We start from the raw sequence: 18,980 nt of genomic DNA on the forward strand, positions 1-18,980 counted from the left end.
CAAATAATGACTATCCTGATAAGGTTGTCAAAGAGCAATTCTCTATTTTTATATATATAATTAATATTAAAAATTAATTATTGTTATAAATTCAAGATTCTAATCCGAGATCTTTAGATTTAGGGACTAGACACAACATATAAGTATGAAAATACTTTTTCTGTATTAGAAAATATGGAATTGTTTCTATCTATATATTTTAAAGATTTTTCCATCTTTGTTATTTTAATTTAAAATTAATTATAAATTTTATTTTATTAATAAAATAAATATAAAGATTAAAGTGTTTCAATCCTCCTGGTTTGGATATTATAGCCTTATCATTCGTGAATAATGCGACTTCTTTCTCTATATTTCTCTTATGCACTTTGCAGTTTTCACATTATCAACGATTTAGGTATTTCTATACTCCTTTCTTCTTTTCTTCCTTTATTTCTCATCATTTCAATATTTGTCAAGTTATTTAATGGGATTAGGATCACATAAAATCTAGTTGAAGAGTTACTCTTAGCATTCATCTCACCGCCATACACTCAGATGTTTTCCTGTGCTAGTATTTCCATGTGTCAATTTAATTTCTACTCTCCCAGTACCCATATACACCTATCCACCCAACTTTGGGGAATTAAAAAGGGAGTGTGGAAGTCAATTCATTTTTTTCTAAAGTCCTAAGTAATTATATCAGTGTAGGAAAATGATAACCAAAGCCTGATAGTGATATTGAGACAAATCGAAGAAATACTGCCTCGAAAACTACGGACATATAAACTTCATTGGAAAACAAAACAGAATCAGGTAGTATGACATGTTGGTAGTGTTTGTGAAACATTACCTGTTTGAACGGTTGAATAAATGATAAACGAAATAAATCTTCACCATGTACCCCAACTACAAATGGAACCTGATTTTCAAAAATTCCTATTGCGAATCTTTTGATGGTATGAATATCAAAGTAAGAAGTGAGAACCTTATAATAACAAAAAAAATAAAATGTTACAATGTCAATGTCCAGATGTAAGAAATGTTATCACAATTCTAAATGTAAACAAAACTATGACATTTTTCAAATCCAGATCAATAGCATATTTTTCACCAAAAATTCTTTGGTGTAGGTATTGATTTTAGTCCTTTGTCTGTAACAGCAGGGGACCTAGAATACCTCCCAGACCTATTTAACTTAAATCTCATAGCAGGAACCTTACGTGCCACAGCCTGCCAAATCATTTGAACAGCATCATTTTCCTTAGCAGGGAAGTGAAATTCGAAGAAATGTTCAACCTCTTTCAACTTGTTCCACATTCTTGTCCACTCTTCTTTGCCAATACCCCTGATGAAGTTTATTAGAAAATGTTCTTTGATGGCATCACTAGTACGAACAAATATGCAGAACTCAGAGTAGTCTATGACATCTTCATATGGTAGCTCAATTGCATCACTGATGATGACGGGGACGCAGTGACTAGCAATTGCATCAAACAAACGGTTTGATGAAGGGGTGTCACCAGCAATGTTGAGGCAGAACTTGGAAGCACGCATGCCTTCTGTTGCTTTCTTGATTCCATCTTTCTGAATACTCCCAAAGGAAAAATGCACATCTTTTTCACCTTTCAAAAGATAGAATAGCTCTTGCCTGGCTAATCCTCCCTGATCATTAGCAAAAGAAAATCAAGATTGGCACAATTGATGTTCAAATCAAAATCTTTATAATGCACATAGTTAGTTTGTTTACTTGTACTCAACTCAAGTGTATTACTTCATTGAGCATCGCATAAATACTATCATGCGATTAAAGAAGAAAATACACCCTGAAAAACAACTTGATATTGTTGATCAAATAAAACGATACAATTACAAACTTCAAGTATGCATTGGAGTCTATCAAAATCAACAAGGGGATAAATTTACACAGAAAAACATGAAAAATACTATCTCCAAACATTAGGTGGTTCATTTCTTAACCCCTAAAGGTAAGTGACATTGATTTTCTTTACAAAACATAAGTACAAAATAGACTATTGATTACTGAACTTACGACAGGATAAGACACCAGACAATGATTCCTGAAATTTCCAGGAAAGAAAAAAGAGAATAGCATCTCGATTTCACTTGGAATTGAATCCCTCATACAAATCATGGAAGACAAGCTACATCGATTTTCTAGTTATGTCGATGAATATCACACTTCCAACTCTAACTCTTAGTTATTTTTTACAGTTCACTCCATCAAACAATTGCATAACATTATGCAACTAAGATGACCAAAAACATTTGTTTTTTCTGACAACGAATCTGCTCCTATGGAAATTGATATTGCATCAGACCAGTATGTATGCATAAATTCACTTAATATGGCACCACTATTCAAAAAGAGAAAGCCATTCTGAAGGAAAGTTCCATCCTATTGAACTAAACTTTGTAAAGAAAAAATATGATGATTAGCTGATATGTTGTGGAGAAGCAAACAAACATGTTACAGAAAATACTCAGTGACAAGAACTTGCTATTCAAATATCAAACTTCACCAGCAACTCAAGGGTTCAAATTTCAACAATTTTGAAATCGTTGAACTACTGAAATATTCTAATTTCTAACTTAGCTAATCTCGCTTCCTTCATTATTTAACTCTATATTATTATGACTGAATTTCCTTAAGGGAACACTAGTAGAAATGTAGTAGACCCACCTGAAAGGATCCAAAATCACCAAAGATAGCTCATTCAAGATTCCTATCTAGGGACTGCTACAGAACAGGGACCCCATTAGCCCCCTTAAAACACGTTAAATTGTAATAAAAGGTAAAGTGTCCCCTAACTAAAATTAGTTCTGTATGTCAGTGCAGAATTGTCTTTTCTGAAAAGCTAAAAAAATCCAAAATCAAAAAGAAAACCAAGATATTATCAAAGAGCAAGAGGAACACACATCTTTTCTATATATTGCTCCTTGGAAGTACAGCAATGTTGGACGGCTATCAAAGTCGGAGTTGTCATTGACATAGGAACTGATTAAATGTTTATAAGGTGCAATAACATCTTTTTCAACATTAGCTATATTTGTAGGATATCTCCCAAAGTCTGAAAGAATGAATGTAGCAGGCCACAGCTTCATTCTTGCATCCACCATACTATTGGGATGGTGAGCCAATATCAAATGATCCTTTCCCCCTGATCTCTTCCATTCCTCTTGAGCTGTCAAATACTTCACCAACTTTTCTTGCAGAATCTTGTTCCTGCTCTTCTTTCCAAGCGAGGTGCCTTTGGAGAAGCGGTTATAGCTCAAAGATGAAAAAAATGGCACAAATATAATATCAGCTTCACTAGAGTTTTGGACTCGTATCACAGTCCTAGCCTTGGGGGCATGAGGAAATTCTGAAGCAAGAATGTCCAATGTAAGCCAAAACTCTATACTATGTTGCAAATTCAAGCCACCAGGATAGCCAGGTATATTGTTTCTAATATCAGGCCACACACTGTTTCCACTTGGTTTCCAATCCAAGAGGCCAAAATGGAACTCTGGTGGTAAATCATACATGAAAACCTTGAGAACAAGTTCATCATTTCTGTTGCATTTCCCTCCATCATGTTTCACTACCTTTGTCTCACTGGCCACTTCTACATCTTCACTGTCCACAAGGATTGCTCGGTTCCCAAATGAGGATTCAACACTTTGCTTCTGCGTCTTAGAGTTTGAACCCTCAAAGGTTGATAAAAGCTTTGAATTGGGCAACAAGGTGTTGCCAATGAACTGAGTACCACTCGTGGATCGCAGAACAAAGAACCATGACATGAAGAACAGAACCGATGTGGTTGTGAAGAAGAATAATAATGCCTTTCTAGAAACAACCTTGAGGGAAGAACTAGAAGCCCCATTTCTCTCAGCCATTGCTATAGTACTCCAACCACTATTTCAACGCTTTACAACACCCTGCACTCCTCTATTTGGAACAATCATAACCATGGTTACTTTGCCGACAAAGGGTATGATATGATCATACACAACGTGCACCCCGAGAAGTGAATAGTTTTAAAGATGCCATTAATAGCACAAACCACCATTCATTGAATTTACCAACCAGGGATGTGATGAGTGATTACTAGATGCATTGATAAACGATGTTTCAGTTGTTGAAAACCCAATTCAGGTGAGAAACAAGGAGATCCACGTTGTTTATCATGTCAACATTGCAAGAAGAAGAAGAGAAAGACGTTGCTGAAGTGTTGTAGTTGACAGAAAAGAAAAACCATGTAGTTTATGTGTCATTGTTGTGTGTCTGTGCTATGATCGGAGTTGGAATGTAAGAGAGCGTGTGAATAGGGTCTAACGATGGAAGCGGGCTTCTAAGCTTTCAACTCCACTATTTTGTGCTTCTTATTTATTCGTCGTTTCTCTTTCATTTACCAATCATAAATCACGTATATCATATTTGATTGGTTTAATTACTTTTCATATATAGTTTTATAAATATTATTTTTAATCTCAATAATTAAAAATATTTTAATTTATATATATATATATATATTATTTTAGTCTTTATAATTTTATAATTTTTACCTTCTAAATTTTAGCAATAGATAAAATGGAAACAAACTACTAGAGTCGACAAGCGATGAAAATTAAGAAGTATTTCGAACTCAGTTGTTATTTTCGTAATTTTTATAAATAAAAAGTAAAAATAATTATATAAAAATTAAAATGAAATATTTTTAAGGTTTAAATAAGTTTTTAATCTCTATAAAATTGATGATTTTAATTTTGGTTCCTCTAAAAAATTTTCTTTATTTTTCATCTTTTTAAAATTTATAAATACTATTTTTGGTCTTTGTAAAATATTAAATTTTGATTTTGATTCCCGTAAAATATTTTTCTTTAATTTTCATCTCTCTAAACTCTAAACTAATGATTGTTAGTTCTAATAATCCTTTTGAGGTAGATAAATAACATATATTTTAAAGACTTATAATTTTTTTAAAAAATATTAAATATTGATATGATATTAATAATGGTTATAAGTAGTGTTTAATATGATTATTTAACTTTTTAATAAATAAAAATAGTGAAAAAAAATGATCACATAAAAATAAAACTAAAAATAATAGTTCTAATTTTATAAAGATGAAAAATATTAAAAAAGAAATTACATAAAAACTTATTAATTTTATAGGTTATAGGTTATATATAGGGTGTGTGGGGTAATGATTTGTTGGCATCTGGGGTGGACATTATTTGAGGAAGGTAACGAAAAACATTATTCGGTTTCATTTGACTTTCCCGTATTTAGTTGCCAATTAAGGCATCCAAAAAAGTAGAAACCTTCATCAGTAGAAAACTTACCATAGTGGAAATTGACCTTGTTACACTCATAAAAAAATAATAATTAATAATAATAACATTGTTACAAGAGAACGTAGTTATGGTCAAAATAATGTTAATTCTAAGAAAACGTTTTGAAAGGCTTGTGCTTAAATGTATGACTAAAATAATATTATTAATCCAAAATATTTGTTCATAATTTTATTATCTTACCAATTACAATTATTGATCCAAAATAGAATATTTACCCAAATAACTAATCTTTTTTTAAAATTATTTTTCTTTCATTTACACAATTTCAATTGAGCAATAAGTTATTATGATTGAGTTGGTGACTCGTATTAGGTTTTTCGTTCTTTGTGCCCCAACAATGTTTTGTTATCTGTACATAATGTGCACTATGTGCCAGCTCATCTTAAGATTATAAGTATTATAAAATCTCTTATTAATATTGTGGTATATATATTATAATATCTTACCGAATTTATTTATAACATGTCTTGACGTTTTCCATCCATAACAAAGAAAGTACAAATATTCTTGCAAATTCAGATGCACCCTAAATTCTAACGATCAGTTGAATGTTGGACCTTCATTGGATTATTTTTATTTTTTTGCTGAAACCTTTATTTGGAATACATTACCTTAGCATCTTGTCCTTTTAATCGAATTATGATTAATAACATATACCATGACCATAGTAAATACATGAAAAATAATATTTAAACTAAATTTTACTTTTAAACTCTATTTTTATCTCATTAAAAATGGTAAAACAACATAAAAGTGAATGTTAAAAATACAATTCAATTATTCTAAATATTATTTAATGTTAATTATTATGTCATCTATTAAATATAAAGTCATGATCAACACTTCAATTTTAATGATCAAATTTAGCTGCGAAACTAAAATGGCTGAGGATTAAAATTAAAGATTAGATATTACGGATGCCTTCATCTACTAAAATGCCTTTATCTTATTTATAAAATAAAATTGAACTTAAAAACTTAGCTAAGAAAGAAAATATAATCTGTTTCAAAGTATATATAAAAATAAATAAATTCTGCACTTAAACCAATATAATTGTGGGGTTGTTGAACTGCTTCATTTTGAGTAGCTACTCTCAGTAAATTGGATCCAACCCCCCTATAAGAAAATCAATAATTTAAATTGAATAACGGAGAGCGACGTTTGTTGACTACGAGAACAGAGGAACATGGAGTCTTGTTTATAACGTATAAATTACGGATGATGTCATGTGAGTGCTTAATTGTGAACCACGGAACACATTACAATTTTATCCCTTTATAATATCTAAATATGTAATTTAACCAGTAAACAAATAGTTATTGGATCAAAAAATGCTCTGCCCGAGTAAGTAATTAGCCCAACACATGACTTGGACTAGACCATAAAAATTAGCAGACGATATATACACTTCCATTTTTTTTATAAACATATTCCCTTTTTTTTTTTTTAAATAATAACTTTTTAAATTACCCTCAACATTTTTCTAATTTATAATTTTTTAGATTCACACCTCTCTTCTCTTTGTTCTTCTTTCTTCTTTGTACACCCCATTTCTTCTTCTTCACTTTTTTCTCCGCATCTTCCTACCTCCCCTTCTTCCCTTTTCAATTTTTGCATTATCTTCTTTCTTTTTTGGTTTTGTTATAAGTTGTAAGCGGGTTCAGTGTTGAAGGGAAAGGTGTCAAACCATATGCATTTTTTTCTCTAAGTAATTCTTCTCACTATTAGTTTTGGAAAGTGCTTTCCAGAATAATAAAGCTTTTGTTACAGAAAGTACATTTAGGAATAGTAAATTTTTTATTTCGGAAAAGATTTTCCGAAAGTGTGCTTGTTACATAATTCCAAAAAATATTTTTCAGAATACTAAATTTAATGTTCTAGAAAGAACTTTCCGGAATTATATAAGAAACACACTTCTAGAAAATGTTTTCCGGAACAATAATTTTACTATTCCAGAGAGTACTTTCTGGAATGCTAAAATTAACGTTTCAAAATTTATTTTCTAGAAGTATGAGAATTTTAAATTACTAGTGTTTCTTTGTCTCCATCATCCACCGTCATCGTCTACCAATGCCAAAAATTTAACCAACTATATATTCTTGTTGTACCTTGCATTGAATGTAGAGAATAATAAAGATTGAATGAAAAATTAGGGTTTAAAGAAGGATATAGTAGAAAGTGAAAAATAGAATTTAAAAGATATAAAGATAAAATATGATTATATCGATTGGAAAAGAAGAAAAATCAAGAACGAAAAAAAAAAGAGAATAAAATCATCAAGTAGTAACTAGAGTGATGAAAAAGGAAAAGGAGAATGAGAAGAAGAAAAAGAATGGTGAAAGAAAGGGGTGAATAAAAAATTATTTTAAGAATAAAACTTAAAATAAGAATTTAGTTAGAAAGATATTTTAGGAATTTTATTTTAATAAAAGAGATTGGAAGTGTATTTATAAAAGATAGGAGGTGTATATATCATCACCCTAAAAATTTAGGTTCAAACTTATTTTGTTTCTACTGATCGAAGTCGTATCCGGTCAAATAAAAACAATTAAATGTAGTACTAGGAAGTTGTCCTAGGTCGTCTCTCAAGGACCATTTTTCTCTGTCAAAGGCTTAAACACACGAAGTGGGGGGGGGGAATTTTGGTTGTTTAAATTTTAAGTTTATAACACAATAAAATACAGATAACACAATAAGTAAAATAGATTGGCTCCTTGTTCGGATTGTAACTCTCTTATCCTTGATTTACAATAAGATTTCTCTATTAACTACTTAATCCTTGTTCCATCCGAGTTAACCAACTAAGCGAAGATTAACTCAAGATTTCCCTACACGAATTAAGAAAACGTATACAACATCAACCTCTTCACAGATTAAGCAACTGTGTCATTAAGCATAGCCCATTAAGCATGGACATACTAATATAGAGGTTGAATGAAGAAGAACAAAGTAGAACAGAGACACACAAACATACCCAACCTCAAACAGAGATTACAATCCATAACAAGAAGCCAACCCAATGGTTTTAGCCTTCCATTAAATTTGAACTAGAAATGAAAATGCAAGGAAAATGAAAATGCATTAAATCAAGTTAAAGAGTACTACAATCTAGCCTTCCATGGAGGAGGCAAAGAACAGAATTAAAATGCATACAAAAGGAAAGGACAATAAAACATAAACTACAACTACAACAGAGAAAATAAACTCAAAGAAAACAAAGAGAAGGGAGGAAGAAGAACACCCAAGAGTAACTTATTTGAAGGTGTATTCAGGGATGTCTTACAATGGGAGAGTGAAGGCCTATTTATAGCCTTCATATAACACATAAGAAATATAAAATAATGGAAAAAGCTTAGACAAAACGAAATGGGAGAGTTGGTGGGATGAGTTGGATTCCATATTCTTTTCCGCACCGAGTTTTTTTTCCACCGAATTAGACCTTCTAGATGATCGAATTGGCCGACGGCGCCTTCTGCAAATATTTAGGTCTTTGTCTTAGCTTTCCAGGGCCACCGAGTTTGCACCATTTGGATCACCACAGCCCAAGTTATGCCCTGAAAACCGAGACATGTTCATCAGCCCAAAAACAGCGAGAATTTAGAATAATAATTCCCAACTTTCCAATTTGGCCCAACAACACACATATCTATCTAAATCCTATAATTAACCATAGATGGAATGTAAAATAGCTAAATTGAAGGAAAAGATACATATCAAATTATGATTTATCAAATACCCCCACACTTAGCTTTTTGCACTCCTGGGTGTCGCCACCGGCCCGAAACGGGCTTTCGGCATTCGCGAAGGATGGTTGGACTCGTTTATTTGTTTGAAAAATGTGGATTGCTAGAATGACTTATTCTCAAACTGAGACCTCGTCAAACGAGCAATTTTATTAAAAGGCTCACTAATCCATATTAATCCCAAGCGGGACCCTCCATGGATTAGTGGTTTTCATAAAAGGAGGGTTCGTGGAGTCGCCACCAATGTTTTACTCAAAACATTGGAAAAAGGGATAAGGCAATTGATTTAAAAATCAACTTTGGCCACTACAACCAGAGTTGGGTAAGGGAGTCGGTTACGCGTGGGGAAGGTGTTAGCACCCCACGGCGCCCCTTTCGGGTTCCCTATGACAGATTATTTTTAAAAGAACAGTATAAAATTACTAAATTACCCCTATTTATTCTAAACAATTATAAATTGACTATCTACATGATGACAGTTTAAATATGCACACAGAAAGCAGTAAAAGGAAGGATTGAAGGGAAACCTCTTGAAGCGTGCTTTTTTATAAAAAATGAACTGGGAAGCGTTTTGGCGTTCCCACGCTCTACAAGCCCGCTCCTCGCTCTCCTAGAACAAAATTTTAACTAAGGGAATCAAAAAGATTTCCCCTCGACTAGGTTCGATCCTCAAGCAAAATGGCTCGGGGCTCAAGAACTTCGTCGGATCAACTCTCCGAGTGATTTCTAGGGCAGAACACTGCTCAAAAACCCCAGAATACTCAAGGAGAGGGTTCAAACTATGTTGAAAAGTGTGGAATGACGTCCAATTGACGTCATATTTATAGGGAATAGGCGCAGTACGGCCTACAGGGCCAATACGGCCGTATTGAAATTTTTGAACTTCAATACGGTCGTATTGGAGTTCAATACGGTCGTATTGAAAGTCGGAAATTTCAATACGCCCGTATTGAGTTCGCAGCGGTCGTATTGAAGTGTCAATACGGTTGTACTGACTTCAGTACGGCCGTATTGAAGCTTCAATACGGCCGTATTAAGTTCAGTACGGCCGTATTGGGCTTTTTCCCTCCACTTCCTTATTTTTAGCTATTCTAAGACCTCTAGACCTACAGAGAACCCTCCTAGGGCCTTCGAGGAGTCCTTCTGGCTGATTATCCTTCAGTCTTCGAGAGTCTTCAAGCTTTATTTCCGACCCGGACAATTTTAGGGGTCTACAGCTGCCCCCCCCCTTTACTTAGTCAAACGGTCTTTTGGTGTACCGGCTGACAAGTAAAGGAGTTGACCCAATTGTCCGGGTGATGTGCCGTCCTTCTGACTTGTAATGTCTTCCGGTGGAAAATTGTTGAGTAGCCTCTCCAGGTTGTTGCATACCTCGGCGCTTCTGACAACCTCGGTAGCTGAGTTTAACACCAACGTGCCTCTGACGACGCTGATGGCTGAGTATTGTCTCTCCAGACCTTGAGTATTGTCTCTCCAGACCTTGAGTACTGTCTCTCCAGACTTTGTTTGAGTATTGTCTCTCCAGACTTTATTTGAGTATCGTCTCTCCAGACTCTGAGTACTGTCTCTCCAGACTTCGAGTACTGTCTCTCCAGACTTCGAGTACTGTCTCTCCAGATTTTGAGTATCGTCTCTCCAGACTCTGAGTACTGTCTCTCCAGACTTTGAGTACTGTCTCTCCAGACTCTGAGTATCGTCTCTCCAGACTCTGAGTATCGTCTCTCCAGACTCTGAGTATCGTCTCTCCAGACTTCGAGTATCGTCTCTCCAGACCTTGTTTGAGTATTGTCTCTCCAGACCTTGTTTGAGTATTGTCTCTCCAGACCTTGTTTGAGTACTGTCTCTCCAGACTTTGTTTGAGTACCGTCTCTCCAGACTTCGTTTGAGTATCGTCTCTCCAGACCTTGTTTGAGTACCGTCTCTCCAGACCTTGTTTGAGTACCGTCTCTCCAGACTTTGTTTGAGTACCGTCTCTCCAGACTTGTGCATACCTCGGTGCTCTTGACAACTGGGTAGCTGAATATTGCCTTTTAGGCTTTGAGATGATTTTGTCTCCACAGTCCACGATGCTGCTTCGACGGTTTTTTTTTCTGATTTTGTGCCACTGAGGGCTGGATAACGCAGGGATCCGTCTAGGGGATGTGCAGTCATTCACAGGTTCCTGTGCCCCAACTTGCATTGCATTGTTGGTATCCATGGGGAATTTCTGACTCCTTGGGGTGTAGACACAGATGCTCTTTCTCTCTGAGTTGAGCGATGCCTTATGTTTGGCTGACGTCCTTTTGACGTGAGTGGAGTATCCCGGTTGTCCTTATTCGGGTGTCTCTTTTGGTTTTCTGATTTTGCTGCCTCTGTGTAGGCTGTTATCCGCTGGGGGATTTTGTCGTTGATTTTGATTAGCCTCTTCTGTTAGGCGTATCGGCTTGACGTTCGATGTTTGGCTAAGAGCCGGATTCCACTTGGGGAATACTTATTGATATTTTTGATTTTCTCTTTTTGTAGGGATGCCTCTGAGTAGGCGACTGGGGAATGGGGGATCTTATGTATCCCAGAGTATTATTTAGGAAGCCTCTGCAGGCTTAGCCTCACTCAACGCTTGAGCTGGAGAGCTATCTTTACTGAGGAAGTTTAAGTCCTTTGACTTGGATATTCTGCTTGGATGATCGCGCTTCCATTGGGGATTTTGACGATCTTGCTTTGATAGCTCTCGCTGGGGATTTGTTCTGAGCGCGAGCTGAGGTTCCCTCTGGGGAGTATTATTTCTGCGAGCCTCTCCAGGCTCAGTTATTCTGCATACTGTGGAGGATGTGGAGTATTATTTTGGTAAGCCTCTCCAGGCTTAGTTATTTGGTACAAATTGTTTGTTGGATTTTCTATATCCTTGCCTTTTTTATTTTCGGCTTTTTCTGTATTTTGCCTTTTCTTCTGATTTGGCTTTTTCTGTATTTTGCCTTTTTATGTTTTTGGCTTTTGCTGTACAGAAATTAAAAGTGCTAAAGAAATTAAATTTATGAGAGAGTATTATTTCGGCAAGCCTCTCCAGGCTCAGTTATTTTGTAGGAGTATTATTTCGGCAAGCCTCTCCAGGCTCAAATATTCTGAGAGTATTCTTTCGGCAAGCCTCTCCAGGCTCAATTATTCTGAGAGTATTCTTTCGGCAAGCCTCTCCAGGCTCAGTTATTCTGTATGATGCTGTTGATTTTCTGAATCTTTGTATTTTGCTTGCTGCTGTCATACACAAGCAATTTTCTATTTTTCTATTTTATGCAGTTGCCTCATGATAAGGTCTTTGAATGTGCAACTAATGTGTGTGTGATGCACAAGTGCAATACAATTTTTTATTTTTGTTCATTTATTTAGAAAAGTGAGTGGCTCTCCCTATCCTCTTCTTCTTGGAGGACTTTCCGTCATTGACGCGAGGGAGTATTTTTGTGAGCCTTTATGCAGGAGATTATGGATTTTACAGGAACCCCTCCAATTTTCTTTTATTGACCGATTATTAATGGAATTTCGTACAATTTTATGAAAAACCAATTCAGAGGCATAATCACATGGTCAAGAAAGAAAAGAAACAAATGGATATTTTTATTGATATTCACAAGTGTTTTTACAGAAAGATATACAGAAGGAAATTTCTGAAGAATGGCTGGCCAGGGTAGGCTATATACATTGGGCTTAACAATTATATCTGTAATTGTTGCTCTTTACGTTCCCCTAATTGCTTCGGCCTGAGCCAGGAGTGTAGATGCTGCAAGACGCTTGCTTCTAGAAGATAATCACTTGAACCGCCTTTCGGTTTTCGGTTTAAGCGATCGTTGCTTGCTTTGCTTTTACATCTTATTCTTTTGCCCCTAACTTTTGCCTAGGACGTATCCTAGCGGGGATAATTTTGCCGTTGTTTTGCCTAGTACCCTTGTACTGGCGGGCTTTTTATTTTGCCCTAACTTTTGCCTAGGACGCCTTTTTTGGGTTTTCATCCTAGCAGGCCTATGCAAGCAACGTCTTCAAGCATAGTACTTCTTTACCACGTCAATGTTGACTGAGTAGCGAAGTTCTTCTCCGTCCATGTTTGTGAGAACCAATGCTTCTCCTGAGAAGGCTCGTTTTACCACGTATGGTCCTCCGTGATTTGGGGTACACTTTCCGATTTTGCCCTTTTTTGAGTTGGTAGTAATTTCTTCATTACCAACTCTCCCTCATGGTAGACTCGAGGGTGGACTTTCTTGTCAAAAGCCTTTTTGATCTTCCTCTGATAGGCTTGACCATGGCATATGGCGTTCAGCCGTTTCTTTTTGATAGGGTTCAACTGGTCATATTGGCTTTGAACCCATTCTGCCTCGGAAAGTTTTGTTTCCATGATTACCCTTAGATAGAGTATCTCGACTTCGATGGGTAGAACTGCCTCCACCCCATAAACGAGTGAGAATGGAGTAGCTCCTGTAAATGGACGTACTGAAGTCCTGTAGCCATGAGGAGCGGAGGGTAACATCTCGTGTCAGTCTTTAAATGAGACAACCATCTTTTGCACTATTTTTTGATGTTCTTATTGGTTGCCTCGACTGTCCCATTCATCTTTGGCCGATATGGGGAAGAGTTGTGTTGGATCTTTGAATTCTTGGCACAGTTCTTCCACCATTTGGTTGTTCAGATCAGTGATGATTTATTTCTCCATGCTTCCACTAGATTATTCTAAAATCTTTTGGGACAAGAGAGAAAAGAAGGGAAAGATATTTTTTTATTCTGAAGTTTGTGTTTTAGAGGGGATTATTTTATTTTTTGAAAAATGGTTTTTGTAAGAATGGCTAGCCGAGGTAGGCTTATGTGTTTAGGCTTGTTCGATTAAACACTTTATGAAGTTAAGCACATCTTTGTTATTAATGATTGTGCTTTGACAACTTGGATAGCTTTTCTTGAGCCCTTTGTTGAATTCAATTGATGGTACCATCATGGATTTATTTTTGTTTTTCCTTTTTGACGGCCCTAACTTTTGCCTAAAACACCCGTTTGTGATGTCTTAGCGGGCTTTTGTTTTTGTTCATTATTTTGTAACCCTAATTTTTGCCTAGGTCACCCTTTTGTGGGATTCCTAGCGGGTCTTTTGCTCTTATTTAGCGCAGTCCCCTTTTGGGTTTCCTGCCGAGCTTATTATCTTTAGGATTTCTTTTATCCATGATGGCACTTATTGAGGCCAAGAAAAGGTGCTCCAAGTTGACACACACACTTCCACATAAAAATGATGTGGGTTTATTATTATTAAGATGATTTTAACCTCATTCATGTTTATTCAAACAGGGTTAAAAAATGTGGTTTAGAATTTTATTATAAGCAAGAAAAGAAGCAATGAGAAAGAATGATTTTATTATAATCATAGTGGAAGCATGTGTCCTTATTTCATCACTGATATGGGTCCCAATGTTGACCTCTTTTATCTCTCGGTCATGCCCCAAATTCACGGTTTCGAATTTCTCTTGACGAGCTTCTTGATCTAGCAATCTTTGCAGATCCGGAGAAGTGGTTTCCTCATCACTGTCCAACTCAACCCTTTCACCTTCGGATCCCGGTCAGAGCGAACAATTACAGACATAATTATTTTATTGGTTCTGTTTAGGTTTAGAATTATTAATATTGATGAGGAAAGAGAGAAAAGAACAAAAGAGAGAGTGATGTGTGAAATGCCTCTTTATTGATATATGTAAAATGTACAAAAACCCTTATTTACATGAAAAGGTTCTCATGATCTCGGGTACTGATCATGAGTCCCTAAAAGAGAAATATGAAGGGGCCCTATTGTGGCTTGCCGTTCTCTACTCCTGCTTTGGTAGAGGATTCTTGCTCACGTCGGGCGCTGTCGAATCGAAGGTGACCCACCCGGCATCAATAAGGTTTTGGACCTTGTATTTGAGAGCTAGGCATCTCTCTGTTGAATGCCCCGGTGCCCCCGAATGGTATAAACATTTGTCTTGTGGCTTGTACCAATCGGGGTAAGGTGGATCGATCTTCCTTGGTGGAACATGAGCTAGAAGTTTGGCTTCTACTAGCTTCGGAAGGAGATCGCTATAAGTGGTCGGAAGTTTATCAAACTTCTTCACAGGGATGAATTGCGATCTCCCTGACTTCGAAGTGGAAGAAGCCGAGGATATGGTTATAGCATTGACTCCTCCCTCATTCTTCTTCCTGAAAGTCTTCTTAGCCTCGAATGATTGGGAAGGCTTAGCTAGCTTCCCACTTTTCAATCCTTGTTCCACCCTTTCCCCAATGGTGATGATGTCCGAGAAGAGTGTCGTTGTGTTCCCTATCATTTTATCATAATAGGGACCAGTCAACGAGTTGATGAATAAGGACACCGTCTCTTTATCCGACAGCGGGGGCTCTATCTGTGCCGCCAACTCCCTCCAACGTTGGGCGTACGCCTTGAAAGATTCATCATTATTTTTGCTCAAGGCTTGAAGATCTGACCTATCGGGTGTTAGGTCGATGTTGTATTTGTAGTGCTTGAGGAAGGCGTCGGCCAACTGCCTCCATGTGTGTACTAGATTTCCATCTAGCTGCATATACCAGTTGAGTGCAGTTTCAGCTAAGCTCTCTTGAAAGCAGTGGATCAAGAGCTTTTCATTTGTGGCATATGCAGCCATCTTGCGACAGTACATGGTGAGATGACTTTTAGGGCAAGTCGATCCCACGTACTTTGGGAAATCTGGCACTTTAAATTTAGGAGGGAATTGAATGTCCCTCACTAAACACATGTCGGCGGCATCCTTAATGTCAAAGTCGTGCCCCTCCATAGCCCTTAGCCGATCCTCGAGGGCATGGAATTGTTCCTTTGATACCTCGGGCTCTTTTATTATAATTCCTGCCCCAAGGGGTACGGCGTTTGGAGGATCTTTTTCATGCTCTTCCTCCTCTTCCTCATGATGGGACCCATGCTCACTGTGATGAGATCCATGGACGTTGTGGTGACGCATGAGTTCCATCATTTGCGCCATTTGCTCTTTAAGTTGTGAAAGCTCGGTTGTGAGCTTTTTGTTTTGCTCTTCCAATGCTTCCATTTTCTTGATTTTCTGTGCGCGCGTAAGGACAGAGAGATGACCAGCCACTTTCTAAAATGAATGTTTAGTTAGTTTATTTTACGGAATGAATACACTCTTTAACATGAGCTTGATAAACCTCCATCTTTAAGGCGCTGCCTTTTTAAGACGGAAGTTTACCACCCTTCTTTGTCTATGATTTCTCCCCAACGGAGAATCTCTATAGTCATGGGTCTCTTTCACTCATGTCAAGAGGTATTGGTGATCCTAAAATGTATGTTTTTATGAGGATGCATGATGTCTTATTGGTAATGATGTACATGCTTCTCACTTTTATTATATTTTCACACATGGTCTTTCCTCTCATGTCATGGTTTTTTATGCATGGGGATTATTTTTAGACCTTATCACGAGGTTATTTATTAATGCACAAACAATTGCACGTAAACATTTACACAAACAATTCACTCATCCACGAACAGTCACGAGCGAATCACGAGGTAGGGGTCTCCTGCAGAAATGGTGCATATTCAAGGTAGGTTCTAACTGTTCTCACCAGTCCAAGGCCCCCAAGGTGCCCCCATTATAGGGACCCAATTCCTCTCGTCGTAGGTCGATGGAAAGTTCCAACGCACCGTCGGACTCAAGTTCATGGTTATCACCTTGAGTGATGTTTTCCGACAACGGTCTACGGGCACCTATAGACCCATTCGACAACCGGCCGTACTAACATCCACTCCCTATGGTTAATCACTCATGCCCCCGGGTATAGAGGGAACTGTTGTGTGCAAAGGTTTGTGTACAGTTTTTATTTCAAACAATTGCGTAAATTTAAAAATACAACAGTTATTAAAGCCAAATAGATAAACATGTTATCATACAAGTGAGGGGTAATAAAGTAATTTTAACTATTATTTGTTAAAAATAATCTGTCACTAAATGGGACTGACTCTCGAGGCTTCCCCAGCAGAGTCGCCATCTGTCGCCACCGGCCCGAAACGGGCTTTCGGCATTCGCGAAGGATGGTTGGACTCGTTTATTTGTTTGAAAAATGTGGATTGCTAGAATGACTTATTCTCAAACTGAGACCTCGTCAAACGAGCAATTTTATTAAAAGGCTCACTAATCCATATTAATCCCAAGCGGGACCCTCCATGGATTAGTGGTTTTCATAAAAGGAGGGTTCGTGGAGTCGCCACCAATGTTTTACTCAAAACATTGGAAAAAGGGATAAGGCAATTGATTTAAAAATCAACTTTGGCCACTACAACCAGAGTTGGGTAAGGGAGTCGGTTACGCGTGGGGAAGGTGTTAGCACCCCACGGCGCCCCTTTCGGGTTCCCTATGACAGATTATTTTTAAAAGAACAGTATAAAATTACTAAATTACCCCTATTTATTCTAAACAATTATAAATTGACTATCTACATGATGACAGTTTAAATATGCACACAGAAAGCAGTAAAAGGAAGGATTGAAGGGAAACCTCTTGAAGCGTGCTTTTTTATAAAAAATGAACTGGGAAGCGTTTTGGCGTTCCCACGCTCTACAAGCCCGCTCCTCGCTCTCCTAGAACAAAATTTTAACTAAGGGAATCAAAAAGATTTCCCCTCGACTAGGTTCGATCCTCAAGCAAAATGGCTCGGGGCTCAAGAACTTCGTCGGATCAACTCTCCGAGTGATTTCTAGGGCAGAACACTGCTCAAAAACCCCAGAATACTCAAGGAGAGGGTTCAAACTATGTTGAAAAGTGTGGAATGACGTCCAATTGACGTCATATTTATAGGGAATAGGCGCAGTACGGCCTACAGGGCCAATACGGCCGTATTGAAATTTTTGAACTTCAATACGGTCGTATTGGAGTTCAATACGGTCGTATTGAAAGTCGGAAATTTCAATACGCCCGTATTGAGTTCGCAGCGGTCGTATTGAAGTGTCAATACGGTTGTACTGACTTCAGTACGGCCGTATTGAAGCTTCAATACGGCCGTATTAAGTTCAGTACGGCCGTATTGGGCTTTTTCCCTCCACTTCCTTATTTTTAGCTATTCTAAGACCTCTAGACCTACAGAGAACCCTCCTAGGGCCTTCGAGGAGTCCTTCTGGCTGATTATCCTTCAGTCTTCGAGAGTCTTCAAGCTTTATTTCCGACCCGGACAATTTTAGGGGTCTACACTGGGCAAAATCAAGAAAGCAAAGCAAAGAACAATTCCAAAGATATCAAAGAAAGTGATGACACAGGAAGAAACAGAGACAACAATACACACAAGAAAACAAACAGATTTACACAATTCTCAATGACTCCTGGGAAAAGAAAAGGAGTAGACAACATCCAACACAAAAAGAGTCAGAGAAACTAGACACTTATGGAAATCATCCAAGCATTTCAAGACATGGCAAGACAATTAATTAGCTCAAGAGGTGAATCAAAAGTAACAGAGCCTCACAAGATGCACTATATCACTGTATCTCTCAAGTGTCTAGGCAACTGTATACTCTCAAAGCACTCATGAAAAACAAGCAACAGATAGACTTGGCAAGCCTCTAAAATCAACACCCAATAAACATGCACATAAGGATCAAAAGGTCTTTTTAGGGTTGTAATGAGGCTAAGGACAAGGTAGAGGATAATTTATGGGATAAGTAACTGCAAACCAGAGGAAATAGAGGAGCAATGGGGAATAAGTCAAGAATACGCACAAGAAATAAACCCAAAAATTTCTAATGACTTTTATGATGATGAATCCTCTTTCTCTTGCCTCAAACAACTTCTTTTTTTTTTTTTTTTTTTTTTTTTGAGTATGAACAGTACATAGTGAACAGTAACCACGAAATTTGTAATGAGTAAAGTGTACAACATAAAGGATCAACTA

The 18,980-nt window shown here is 37.0% G+C and overlaps 1 protein-coding gene across 1 annotated transcript; it reads right to left on the reverse strand.

Moving 5' to 3' along the window:
• Nucleotides 1-947: 947 nt before the first annotated feature.
• On the reverse strand, nucleotides 948-4,381 carry LOC109794114 (putative arabinosyltransferase ARAD1). The gene is made up of 2 exons (XM_020353585.3): nucleotides 2,920-4,381; nucleotides 948-1,644 (listed from the first exon to the last, which is right to left on the reverse strand). Exons 1-2 carry the CDS (start codon nucleotides 3,877-3,879, stop codon nucleotides 1,090-1,092), a joined length of 1,515 nt encoding a protein of 504 aa, XP_020209174.1. The 5' UTR covers nucleotides 3,880-4,381; the 3' UTR covers nucleotides 948-1,089.
• Between the last annotated feature and the right edge of the window lie 14,599 nt (nucleotides 4,382-18,980).

The sequence above is a fragment of the Cajanus cajan genome, chromosome 1 (genome assembly GCF_000230855.2).
Source record: "Cajanus cajan strain Asha chromosome 1, NIPB_CcT2T_4, whole genome shotgun sequence".
Taxonomy (NCBI): Eukaryota; Viridiplantae; Streptophyta; class Magnoliopsida; order Fabales; family Fabaceae; genus Cajanus; species Cajanus cajan.

What these genes read in the sequence shown, in the direction of transcription:
- LOC109794114 (XM_020353585.3), bottom strand. Translation starts at nt 3,879, where the DNA reads ATGGCTGAGAGAAATGGGGCTTCTAGTTCTTCCCTCAAGGTTGTTTCT. An exon ending in GAGCAATATATAGAAAAGAT is followed by an intron (nt 1,645 to 2,919) that starts GTGTGTTCCTCT and finishes GCTAATGATCAG; the next exon opens with GGAGGATTAGCCAGGCAAGA.